The sequence below is a fragment of the Pleurodeles waltl genome, chromosome 12 (assembly GCF_031143425.1).
Source record: "Pleurodeles waltl isolate 20211129_DDA chromosome 12, aPleWal1.hap1.20221129, whole genome shotgun sequence".
In the NCBI taxonomy this organism is placed as follows: Eukaryota; Metazoa; Chordata; class Amphibia; order Caudata; family Salamandridae; genus Pleurodeles; species Pleurodeles waltl.
Window position 1 is genome coordinate 131,482,438 of NC_090451.1, and position 13,981 is coordinate 131,496,418.

Genomic DNA, 13,981 nt, shown 5'->3' on the forward strand with positions numbered 1-13,981 from the left:
TCAGTCCTTTAATAGACACCCTAATGGGTGGCCAGCAGCGATCCAGCTTCTGCTGCTGACCCATCATCAGTTTTTATATTAGGTGGCCTTTTCTTTGGGTAACCTATCAATGTATTTGATCTTGTGGTTATTCCTGCAGATCGACATTTGCCTGCAGTACCCTCTTGGGAGAGGGCCATGTGAAAATATATTGATGCAGCCTGCTTGGTCTCAGCCAGCAAGAATCCTTCTGCTGTTGACGCTAGCTCCAAAGCCTGAAGAACACCCAGGTTTGCTTGTGACAGGCTTGAGATTGTTTGGACGGGTGAAATGTAGCATAGGTAGCCTCATTTCTGTAAGAGCTTGTGTGATGCAGCAGTAAATATGGTGTAGTGTAACGAGGTGCGGCATGGTGCAATTTGTGATGTAGTATGGTGTGACATACAGTAGTGTGTGATGCAATGCATGACCTTCAGAGATGTGTTATGTTATTGTGCACATATGATGTGATGCTGAACAATGGTGTGATTCATGGTCATGGATTGTACGTAATAAAATACATTATGTATTAGCTGCTGTAGTGCATTGTATGGCGTTTTGTGCTAGGGTGTGTTATGGTTTGTAGTAGAAGGTGTGATGCAGCATTTTGTGAGGTAGTGTTGCAGGGCATCTGATGGCGTGGCTGGATGTGTTGTGCGATGTTGTAAGGGGAATGTAGGTCGATCTGGCACTGTGTGGACTGTTGTGGGTCAGGCTTTCCTCTCGCCCTCTGACAAGAGGTCAAAGTGAGACGGATATTTTGTACACCCGCTTGATAGGTCTATAGACCTACTGGTTATGTGCATAGTGAAACAGATGTTTCAGACGGTGGTCCAGCTTTCTTCACTCAATAGGGATAGGAAGCAATGTCATTAGCCCCCCCGTAGCCTGCCATAAGGGACAGATGGTCACCCTAATGCACCAGCAGTTCTACTTTCAAGGCTACATGGCTCAGCAGCAGCTAGACTGGAATCACCTTCTTGTACATGTATTTGGTAGTCATCAATAAATATAAGGTTATAAAAACGTTGCCAACACTGTATGTTTAACATCAATAAACACCCACAAATCACCACATCATAGCCCCTATTTAAAGGCTAATTTAGTCTGCAGATTGTAAGTTAACTCCCTCAATTTTTGGGAAGGGCCTACATCTACCTTCCAAAGAAATGTGGCGAGATGACACTGTATCCCTGTCATTCTGGAAGTTAAGATGCTGTACAAAATGGTCCATGTGGGGGGTGAATGATGAAATGTAGTTGTGAACAGGGTGGTGTGGAGAAGAGGGGCGTGCTATAGCGAGGTACTGAATAAAGTGACACTGATCAAAACAGACGTCATGATGTGGTATAGTATAGTAGTGGGCATAGTGTTTGTGGTTACATAGTATGATCTAGTGCATTGTGAAGTGGTATACTAAGGTATGGGTTTGTGGATGGTGTGCTGTGGTACAATGTGTAGAATCTTTTTATGGTGCATCATACTATGTTAATTATGGTTATGATCTGACAGTTTGTGATGTCTTAAGGTGCAATGCACTGTGGCATTCCAGACATTTTATTAGTTGCATTATGGTGTACTGTGTATGGTAGGGAGACATGGTACAGTTTTGGTATGGTATAAGGTGGAGTTGGATGGTGTACTATGTATGTGATATGGAGGTATATCAAGTTGAGTGTATTGTGGTATTGTTTTAAATGTTTCCGTAAAGTAGGATTCCATCAAATGTTTAGTGTGGCATAGGGTCACAAGGTGCTGTGTACTATGAGGTGGTATGTTGTAATGCTGTACGACGCGTTATAGCATAGTATGGTAAGTAGAACATAACTCAGGGAGTTGGGGGGGGGGGGGGAATGTATCTTGAATGCAGGGGCAGTCGAGACCCTTACCTTAACACGGGATCTCCTAAAAGCCAATTCTATATTACATTTCTCTCCCATTTCAACCACAGTTGGTGTGGGTGGGGGGAGAGAGAGAGGGGAGACTAGGAGCTAGGGCAGTGTGATCAGGAGCCACAGCAGATCCAAGGGTTTTCTTAACTTTCTGTTCCACTTCTTAGAGGGACAGAAAAATCAGGATAGTCTCAGTTGAGCCAGGTCTGACATTGTGAAGCTAGTCAGCATCCTGGGTCACAGGAGGAAAACAATCTTCCTAGTCTGATGCTACTGCCCCTTCCCAAAGTTTGACAACACTGAGAAGTGCAAGAACACGTCAATCGCAAGGTAGATTTTAGAACCTCAACTACAGACTGTAGAGTCCAGGAACGCTGCACACCCCATGCTGTATTTGTTTTGTCTCAATGCCCCAATGGACTCTCCAATTGTGCTCTAGACTTCCACCTTGCTGCTTAGATGCTCAGAGTATTGAATTAGCACAGAGTGGCTGGGCGGTTACATTTCCTCACTTTGAGCAGGGAAAAGTTGTTTAATGGAGACTATATCAAGGAGTTGAAGCGAATAGGTTCCTCCATAAAAGTGAAATGAAGTGAAGGCTTTGCCTACATTGTCAGTATTACCCATCAGACCAAATTCTAGACTTAACAGCTGGTCCTGGTTGAGGGACAGTTGTCAAAGCAGAGTGGACCAGGGATTGACAAGGGATCCGACCATAAATGGAAATAGGTGGTACAATTTGTATGCTGGGCATGTTGGTGAAACGAAAGTCTAACTCGTGGCCTATCCTGTGATTAGGGGAGTTGATTAGTGTTAGGTTTGTTATGTTGATAAATGCATTGCACTAATGAAAGTCGAAGTCTCGCTTACATAGTAATTGTAGGCATCATCCTCGGTTTTTCCCGTTTGCTGCTAATGCTCTGTATTACGTGGGCAAACGCTTATTTCCGTCTCAGCAGAATGTTTGAATGTTTTTACACAGGCAAGACAGTGGCAGTTGCAAGGATATTACAATGTAGTAGTACAAACTTTATTCGACTTTCAGCAAGTCCTAAAAGTTTTTTTTTTTTTTTTTTTTTTTTTTTTTTAAACACATCTATATATAATAGCACAATAAATAGAATTAAATCAAAAATAAAAGATAATACATATCAGATTTCCCAATCACAATTATTTAAATCGACTAAGATTACACCAGTACCTCCATGGACTTTTACAGAACATAAAAAAAATCTGCTAAAATTCCACACATTTCAAAAGAGGATAAAACCCGAAGTCTAACATATGCGCTACGACACGGATGCAAATTACTCGATCTTAAAAGGGGCACTAAAAGGCACTTTCTCTGTTTAGCGTAAAATTTACAAATTAGAACTAGATGGATCGTACAATGTAATTTCAGCAAGGTTGCACATTTCAAGGACTCACCTAGCCACCGTAGCAGAATAGTTGTCCTAGTACAGATGGAGTCTGAGGAGCTCCTTGTTGAGATTTTTGAAAAGTTTACTTGCAACGGTTTAACTAATTTTAATTCCGATTGCTCTGTTTTGAGGGAACTGTGTACTGAGTGTATGAAATGTGTGGTCCAGGATGCTATGTAAGTGCGTTTTTGAATGTGTTCGGTGGCTTTTTCTTACTGACCTTTGGACCATGTTGGATTGCTCTCATTCTACACCCTGTAATTCGTTTACCTGAATTTTGCAAAGATCTTTGATTCTGCACTTTAACTGAGCTTTGTAATAAATGTATTTACTTTGACAATATCCCGAAATTAAACCTTTAAGGTTTAAGTCTCCCTGTCTGTCATTCTTGTAGGACCAAATGACTTCTAAGTGTCCATATTGAAGTTGTCATTTAGAATGCATCTAAGGGGAACAGGTCCAGAAAGAAGCACCGAAATCCATTAAGAAATGAACACAGCTGCTGGTCCAATCAGTTGCACAAGAGCGAGGTAGCGTGTGAATGCAAATTCTGGTACCAGAGGATGGTGGAGTCTGGACCTTATGGTTCAGCTGGTCTTGACCCTTTAACCCATCTACATTCCTGATTAATGAAGGCCACGTGGAGTAATGACAGTTGTCCCAGTGTTCTAGAAGAAGCTTGTGTGAATATCAGTAGGAAAATGCATTGCCCACGCACTAGTGTGCGTGAACATAAACCAATGTGATGCGTGTTGGGACTTGTGGTTGGGAAGAGAGTGGTGTCATGAATTGGTCTGAATTTGAATACATATACTACGTCTTATTCGCAGGCTTGTAAGGACTGTGGTAATTTGACTTCAGACAGCACTATTCGGGGCACGACAGGCAGCAGCACTGAATGATTTTTCCCTCTGCTTGCTGATGTGACTGCAATTGTGCTAAAGCTGTGGTTTATGTTGGACTCGAAGTGCGCGATCTAGTTGAATTGTCTGCTAAAAGTGGAGATTTACACTATGAAGCACTACAGAGCATCAGAGACGTAAAACGAGTGTATGTGTGCACTAACCTGGATCAGTATTAGTTTATCCTCCTGTGCACAGGAGTAAATCTACTAATTCAAGTAAGCTCCTGCAGTTCAGTTTCTGCTGTTGTGCGATTGTGTCATAAAAAGCATAAACTGCATCGTTAAACTTTTTTCTTTTACATTTAAGGGAAGCAGACAATAGCGTTCATTTAAGTTTTGATACTGAAGTTATGCGTTCTGTTTAAAAAGGTGTTGTGCTGGGATAGGTTCAACAGTGATGACAGCCACGCTGCGATTGGTTGACCTTTGCCCCAGTCACACTGGGTGGACTGAAAGGTTAAGACAATGTTGCAGTTGAGACGTTTGCCGCTAGTGTTTGTTAAAAGCAAACACAATGTGGAATATTTATGCGACACCTGGGATGATTATTTGCAAGAAAGATGTTGCTGTCCAAGGTTCACCCACTAGAGCGATGGCCAAACAAAAGGTTAACTACTTGCATGCGGCTCAACCAGTGACATAAGCACACCGAGAAAGACTGGGATATGGAATTCTCATTTTTTGGAAGCACAATGTAATGACAGGCAAAGGATCTGTTGTAAAGCTATGATGGATGCTCTAGGTGCTTACACTGAATTCAGAACAGAAGAAATCCCCCATTAAGAAAAAAAAAAAAACGGAGACTGATGCAAGGACTGAAAAGGGAGGAGGATGAGTATTTGGATGATTTACTGAAGGTCAAGACCACTTCCTTGCAATTTAGTTCAACCCACAGGACAACCCAGACATACATCCCTGGAGGATGGTGCAGAAACAGTCTCCCTAAAGATGCGAGTGCACCGCGATATATGTAGATGCATGTGCTCCTCAAATACCAGTAGGTCAAAGTGTTACCCAAACACCAGCAGTTCAAAGTCTTCCCTTGGTGTCAAGAGCCTAAATTTTAGCAAAGAAGCATTCCTCTGGTGCAAATAATTACAATCACTCCACAGGTACAAGCAGTTGTGGGCACCCAACAGACCCCCGAAAATGAAAGGGTTCTCCCTACACTAGCGACCCCTGAGACCGTTCACAACCCCAATGGTACAGATGCACACTGTTTGCAGCCCCCGAATCATTCCAGCCCAAAGAAAATGACCCCCAAAATATCAATATTGTGCATGTGAATCCAGAGCTTGAGAAGATTGTGAAGGTAAATCTGGGCATAGGGTTTCTGAAATACTACAGCGAAAGAGTTTTTGTATATGAGCAAGGAAATTGCTAGAGTTGCATGTGAGGCATATGCAGGATGTAGGCTTTGGCTGAGGGGTGCAGAGTTCATTGGCTACAAATGAAGAAGCTACAAAAGAATTTCTGAATGCCAATATAAAAGTGATGAAATTGCATGGCTTGAAAACAAGTCAAGGAATTGGCGATTCGTATTAGTGTAGGGAGATTTAGAAAAGAATTAGAAAACAATAGTTATAGAAGGGAAGTGAACATGAGAAAGGAAAGTGTTTTCAGAAGACAAAAAAAAGGTAGCAGTACCGAAGATGCAAACAGAGTACCCTTTAAGAAAGGTCCAGGGATGAGCATACTTTGATGTTCTGTGGACTCAAGCAGACCTTTTCCATTTAAAAAACAGTCTTCCGAAGGTAAAAGACCTCAGACAAGTGGTACACCCATGGGAAATTGGGACTATTGTTATGGTTTTATGTGAGGATCTAGACAGGTTATTTAAGGTCCTGAAATTTCTCACCATCTTTCTTCTTGCCATCCTTGTCACCTCCTGTATGAACTTTTCTGTTCACTCTTGTTCTGACCCATTTGTCTGCCTTCTTTCCCAATTCTTGGGGAGAGGTCAGATCTGAGTCTACCAAGTACTGGTGCAACAAATCAGGCAATTGTTAATATGCCGTCTAAGGATCAGATTATACAGGCTTTCATAGTCGATACTTTACTGCCATGTAACCAACCCTCCAAGACCTTCACTGAACAGTCAAGAAAATCTGTCCAGTCTTGAGGACTTTTCTGGTGTCTCTGAACTTAATCCTGTATTGTTCAGTGGTTAAGCCAAATCTATCCAAGAGTGCATCCTTTAAAACTTTGTAATTATTGGCATAACTTTCTCTGTCAGTAAGGAGCCTATCCCTACCCTTTCCAGTGAAAGATAGCCACAAGATAGCAGCCCACTGCCTTTGAGGGACCAACTGTACCATACAGGCACTCAAGTGCCGCAAACCACTTATGTCATCCCCCTCCTTGTAAGCGGGGGTGGGGGAGGGGGGGGGGAAGAGACTATCTTATGCAGGTTCCTGGAATCTTGCTCTCCAACAGGATTGCTATCACAAATACTGCTGCTGCCACCATGGGGAACTAACCCCATTCTCTTTCTTTCCCTCTCTATATCCAGAGATTCCCTGTCCAAGGCCAGCTGCTGCTGTTTAAGCTGGTCTGGTCTCTTCCAACCTCAGCTTGCTGAGTTCCCTTTCCATTAAGTTGTCCTCCGGGTGGGAGGCTTGGGAATGTTTGGATACAGAGGAGATTTGGGTATTGGTAGAGAGACCTGTCCCTAACTGGCTGGACCCTAGTAATCTGGCCTTTAGGAGTGAAAGATGCCCTACTAATGTGTGACCCTCTAACACTACCAGTGTCACTAGGTGGCAGGTCTTTGTACGAACCCTCCCCAGCTCCTTCAGGGAACTCCGAGTGACTGGGAAGCTTCCCCTCCTTCCTACCTTTTCTGAGATGGGCCATCCTTTAAGAGCGGGTTAGAGAAAAACTTTTGTTGGATTCTTACCAATGCTTAAACCTCTTTCTAAGCAGACACCCCTCAAACTTTTGTAATTTAAAAACATAAGTTGCCTGAACAACTTTGGGAGTGACCTCAACTGAAGACATGATAGAAAAGGTTTTAGACAGAGAAAATGTTTTAGAACTTTTGAAAGTACAGAGAGAAAAAAAAAATATATATAATTCAAACTTTTGGAAAAATTTTAAGTTTTCAGAACTTTTCAGAAACTTAGTAAAATGTTTTAGAGCAGAAAAGTAAACGGTTTTGGTTCAATGTACATATACTGAACTATTTGGTACAGGATTTTCTTATGAAAAGCACCAAATGACAAAGTGGTGGTGCAACGGTGGGATAAGTACTTGTAACTGCTTTACCAATGTAGGAGGCTGGCCTGGCTGATTTTGGGTACCTTGTGGTACTTACACCTTGTGATGGTTCTGCACTCCATTGAAATCCTCTCGACCCACACAAACTAAAGACATGATGGGCGCCAACCTTTCTAAGGTATGGCTAGGCAATTTTAGCAGCAGAGAAGGTATTAAAAATTTGCAAAGTGCTCCATCTGGTTACCATTTTCCCCCTTCTTGACAACATTTCTGAAGTTAAGTTTGACTATAGCTGTGTTCTTGTCATAACTAGACATTCTAGATGCACTACAAGTTGAGTTGTGGAAGCAACTTACTTGTGTAATATAACCTTTGCACAGGTGGCAGAACTACTAACTTAGGCCTTCAGACGTGCTGCATGTCCGTGTCAGAGGATTACCATTTATACTGACAGCCAGTATGGATTCAGCGTGGCACAAGACTTCAGGCAGCTGTGGCCGCAGTTTTCTAAACCTCCTCTGGTTCCCTTACATGAATTGACACCAGTGTTATGAACTTGTTAAATGTACTCCTGTAACCCATAGAACTAGTCATGAAATGTGCTGCCCACACAAAATGGAGCTTTACTGCATGCACTAAACAGCATTATGTAATGTGTGCACAATAATAGTTTGCTTCAGTGTGAGGATTTGGGAGTATTAAATGGTGCGGCTGTGCAGCCTTACTGTGTAATACACTTGCTAAAACTGCCTTGGGTCCATTCAGGATCTTTTGTAAAACCCTAAGCTCAACACTGGGTAGCTGTGGGTTTGACCAGCAAGGCGTAAAGGAACTAGTATATAGCATTTAACACTACCAGAACAAAAGAAAGCCACACAACACAAACGAAATCTGACACCAATTTATAAAAACATTATGATTTTTTTAGATTAGCATGAGCAAAATCCACTGGAGGGTTCCGTAGATAAACATTTTTAAAGAAAACTTAAATCTTATTGCAACTGCAAACAAGCATTGGTAACAGTATAGTTTAAGAGTTGTGTTGGGCGACTTTAGTGCCACTTGGACAACAAAATCAAACACGATGTCTTGGGGTCTAGTGAAGAGCATTTAGAAAGTTACCTGGCCATCAAAGCGTTATCCAGTCAAGTTCCAAGCTTTACAATACAACCCTCTGAGTTTAATGGAGTGGTTCTGATGCTGCAGATGCAGGAGATTGAAGATGCTCAATGATGTTCTGGTTGTTATGCAGTCAATGGGGTATTCTTTGGTCTTATGCCTCACTTCACGGGTGAGGTGACTTTGAGGGACCGACGTGTGTGGCAAACTCCTGAGACAGTAGAAGGCCAGCTGCAGCTTTCCTACCGGTCTACACAGCAGTCCCAGCAACACCCTTAGGTAGAGACGGTTGTCCCTCTTGGGCAACCATTGTGGACTCAGATGATACTCCCAGGTTTGGCATACTAGGGGGCAACTTTTGGCCATTGAGGATCAGTCTCTTGGGGCACCCAGCAGCAATAACTCGTCAAATCAGTAGCCACTTGGGAAAAGTTGTGGTACTTCAGCTATGTTGTCCCTGGTGCTGGTTCCAGGGGGCCACCTGACTGAATCTTTGAGTCACTTTCATCTGGATCACAACTTTTGCCCAAGCCAGGGACAATAGGCAGTGTCCTCTTGCCTTTCACACAAGTTGTGGCAGGTGCAGCCCAGCAAATGGGACAGCCTCTTTCCCACATCCAGGGGTCAGCAGGGCAGTATTTCAATCATTTGTCCAGTTCAGGAATAATCGGAGGTTCAGGGTGCCATATTTATGCCCAAAAAGTGCCTTGGAGGGTGGCTGTGGTCATCAGCAAATGTGCTACCAGCTCCCCTCACTCATGGTGATGACTTTCCAGCTAGGTTTGGCATCTAGCAAGTTGTCTGCACCATTCCTTGGATGTTAGGAGCTTGGTAGCCCACCATAGGGGTGTGACTACCTGTGGGCTAAATGCCAACAGAAAAAACGTTTTGGACACTGGTCGCCCCTCTCTGCCCCTGCAGCCAGCCTGTCTACCTGAACAAAGGACAGTCCTTTAGGAGTGTGACTGCCATTTGCCCACCATAAGGCAGCTTTGCCTTTGAAGTTGACCTCTTGGGCTAGTACCCTGAGGGGCTTCCTGCAAAGGGGAGGGGACACCTCAACCTGTAGTAGGCTCTTATTCTCAAGTCGGAGTCATTCACACCACTCTCCAGGAGGGCAGAAAGCTGACTGGTCTCAAACGGTCACTGGCCACCACTGGGCATAGGGGTCACAGAGTGGCAACTTTCTAAAAGTTGCATTTCTTCGATAGTGACTAAGTTAAACTTGGGTATCAAGTCAGGTTTAATGCCACAATTAATTTGATACCTTACAGTAACCAACTATGTAGTCCCATTCTGGGTTTAGCCAGGACGGAGGAGTCAGCTGGTAACCTTGTGTTTGTCATTTTGCTGTGGAAGAATTAGCAACCCCATTGACTATTTGGAAGTGTTGCTGATAAGACATTTAAAAATGCATGTCCTACTTAATATACAGCTCCCTCCCCTTAGAGCTTTATAGGCCTTCCTTAGGGAAGACATCCATCTATTAGGTGAAGTGGAGGCTTTGCCACTGGTTTGAATGGCAAAATCGAACTAGCAGTGTTACCACTGCCTTTCCAGCCTGCAATGGCAGGCTGGGAGCCATTTTGTACTTTGTCATACCCAGGGTGGCATCATTAATGGTGCAGCCTGGGATGGAGATAATGCCTTACATGCCCTGGGTACCACATACTAGGGACTTCTAAGTAAGTCAGTCTGCTCAAATTGGGGGTACCAAATTAGACACACTTTGTAAGGGGTTGGAACACTGGCACTCGAGTCTAGTAAGCAGGCCTTAGTACATGCTGAGATGATAAACCAGCATCAGTCCGAAAATGTGGGGGTGAACATGCAAACTGGGGCATTTCCTTATGGTCAGGCAACATGCAGACGTACTAACCAGTACTGTGCACCCATAACACAACCTGGTGTAAATGTTTCAACCCATTTTAACCATCTGCTGCCCCCCTCGTTTCTACCCCATCGCCCCCAAACTGCTTACAAATTATATTTTTAAAAAATTTTAAAAAGCAGGAAAGATTAAATAGTACTTGGTGTTCCATATACCTTTCTGGCATGGCTGATTGAATGGATATTTTTTACTAATATGTGAAACACAAGTTAGATATAAACAATAACCACAGTTTTCAGATTGCTTACTTGTGATAGGTCCATGGCTTCAACTTGGATACAAGTGACATGGCACCAAATGTGGGACACTTCGCTTTCACAGTGTGCAATATAATTTAAAAATGTCCTACCTATCGACTGTCTCCTCTTGCCAACGAGAAAGCACTCACGTCACTCTTCCCCACTGCACCAAAATGGATTCAGTTTGGTTTCTCACTCTCCACGCAGACACATAGCCTCGCAGTGGTTGCGTTAATCAATTACTCTTCATAACATAAAGTGCATTTCCCACCAAATACTTTAACTTTCATTTGGGGTGTTTGTTATTTTATATACAGTTACCTGAATGTGAAACAACAAAATAGTTATGGAGTATTTTGTCCTTGTCAGCCACATCTTTGATTCTTGCCCACACTCGGACGACGCCCTATTGAACAGTCTGCTGGACTCCCCTGTACCAACCGGACGTGCTTCCACAGTGTCTGCCAGATGGAGCCAGAGCGCACCTTTCAGGCGGGCCACTTGGGCCACGGGATGCCAGACCGTGCGGATTGTAAGGGGCGGTTCTTGGTCAGGCTGATGGGGCTCGGCTGGTAATTGACTGAGGCAGCTGCGTAGAGCAAGCTGAAGAACACAGGCTGCTTTTGTTTAATTATATCCTGCAGCTCTTTGTCGCACATTGAAGAGGTCGGAGGAGCTTCAACATTCATAGCTAATGCCTTGTAGTGCGGTGATGCACATAGCAGCACTAAAATGCATTAACGTAACACCAGATGTGTGCTACTTGACAGGTATGAATAAGCCACTGAGAACATTTTAAAGCACAAGTGTTTCTGTACAGTTGCAATATTTTATTAGAAAGGACGCAACAGGGACCAGGGTCAAACTGGAACAAAAATTAGGTCCAGGCACCAAATTTAAAGTGGCTCACTTTAGCGAGTCAGATAGCTAAATGTGGCCCAGATTTGTAAATCAGGGAAGTTTGAAACTTGTAAAAACAGGTTGTACAGAGGTTTTGCAAGGTATGGGAAACTGCATGCAATATTTGTAGTAATTCGAGATACAGTAGAAACCTTGCCATAAAACAGACCCCCAAACAGCCTAAACCCCCGCCCACACACTGACCTCAGACGAGCCTTTGGGGCCCTGTCAGATTGCCGTAGAGACCAGCTCAATCCTGACGGGAGCAGTTGCCTCTGCCAGGCCTATCCCTTGTATGTATGCATACATCGATTCAGGAGGTGCTTATAGTACAAAGTTCACTTGGGAGAGGGTTGAACACTGAGGCAGTAGCCGAAGGGTATATTCTGCAGAATGATCCCAAAGCTGAGGGTATCTGAGGTGTGGTAATGTGGGGTGGGTTCTGCACCCTCTCACTAGCATCCTATTCAAAGGACTGCAGTGCCCCTTTTCTCCTATTAGGAACAGCCCTCCTTAAACATTACACATTGATCAGCAGGTGCAATAATGATGCAAGGGAGTGGGGGTGGCGGGCTCTCAGAAGTGAAAGTGCGCAACCAGAGTTTGTGTGCAATGAAACTGATCACCCACAAATAAAACTGTTTAATTCGACAGATTATCACTGACTGAAGTGAAAGACCACCTCGCCACCAAAAACATTCCCATAAATACTCCTCAATATGTAGCTACTTAAGAAATTATAAATCACTTGTTAATAGTTTTTCCTGTATAAAAGGTCATCATTAAAGTGCTGACAGTATTATGATATAATGTTAGGACTGCCTATACACTACAGGAAGGGAGATTTGTATATATCAGTTGCTAAAGTTGTAGCACTAGATAAGTTCCCATAACATAGAATAACTCACTTGTAGATCTCTCGTTTCTCTTTCAGCTCATTCTCTCTCTGCTTTAGGAGAAGGGGGTTGTGAACGTCTGCAGAGGCCAGAGTAGCTGCTCGAAAAAGTAAAAAAAGAAAAAAAAAGTGTTATGTTCAGGGAGGTCTTTCATTGAATAAATGGAAAATATCACATAAAACAATTATAAGGCATATGCGTTAGAATGGGATGCAAGAAATAAAGATCTGATACGGTTGATTAACCCGTCCAGGTAGACAATAGGACTAACAAGCAAGACATTTGGAATTCTCAAATACCAGTTGTCATACATTTCCCTTCAATACAGCGTTAATGCTTATTTTGTGTGTTTGCTTCCCAGGTTTGTCTTCATCGAAAACAAAAGGATACCTTTGACTCTGGAAAAGAGGCCCTTTTACACCCTCCAAACATCCACACCACTCCCTCTTTCCTCGCCAAACAAATTTGTCAGTTTTATCATTCTCCAGATTCCCATACTTTAAAAAGTCTTCCAGAGCTTCCAGCAGACCATAAAATAGTATTGAAGAGCCCAGATCACAGCACGTTGGGACTACTGCAACATCAGCTTTGCTAACCTCTCTGAACCTTACTGCCAAGATACAGATCCAGGCAGTTAAGGTTGCACATGAACTTCAGGGACAGCTTGATTATGTCTACCTTTACTGAACATTGTTCACTGGCTTCCAGTAAAGTTCAGGAACAAATCCAAGGTTCTCTTCAGTCCATGAATCAAAGTGGGGCAAAGGCTCAGCATACTTCCAGAAACTGGCCTTACACAGCTCCCCAGCCACACATTTCTGATCCTCCACCCTCCTTATTTATTAAGGACCATAGAAGAGCATGAAACGGTGAAAGATCTATGGCAGTGCAATACCCCTGATTTTGGAGCACCATCAAGCCAGACTAGTCAATTGAACCCAGCCCCTTACGATTAAGGACCTCCACCCCGCGCTTCCTCCCCCCTACCATTTACCCCCCCTCACACACACAAGGGGAGGCTTTCAATGAATCAGATTAGATCCCAACCTTTTAAAAAAAAAAAAAAAAAAAAAAAAAACACTTTACATTGCCATGCCTGTTGGATTTCTGAAGTAAAAGGTATGACAAAATGTGGTGTACTCCTGTGCACTCAGTTATTTCTCACTGCATAATTAAGACTATAGAATTTCTTTAGCACATTAGAGTTCTGAGTGAAGGTTCTTGTAAAGTCAGCTGGAGCGTGGCATGTACAGCTGTGGTGGTGAGGAAATAAACCTTACTTAAAAAATTTCCCTGAGCAGAACAATCTTCCCTGCCACACAAAACCGAGGGCTTTGTACTTTTTGATTATTTGTATGAAGCTGGTGCAGATGAGCTGGGATGCAGAAACCTATGTTCTAGGCATTTTTAGAGTGCACTACAAACCCAGGAGGGTATCCTGGTGCTGAAAAACAAGAGTGGTGTGGGCCAAGGCAGGGAAGA

At 43.2% G+C, this 13,981-nt stretch overlaps 1 protein-coding gene across 3 annotated transcripts in view; it reads right to left on the reverse strand.

The window, feature by feature from the left end:
- Positions 1-13,981, reverse strand: part of LOC138267488 (hydroperoxide isomerase ALOXE3-like) — a 261,482-nt gene that overhangs the window by 55,426 nt on the left and 192,075 nt on the right. For all 3 annotated transcript variants that reach the window (XM_069216474.1, XM_069216473.1, XM_069216472.1), the window contains exon 3: positions 12,512-12,596. In XM_069216474.1, coding sequence (XP_069072575.1) covers positions 12,512-12,596 — 85 coding nt within the window. The remainder of the gene's footprint in view (positions 1-12,511; positions 12,597-13,981) is intronic.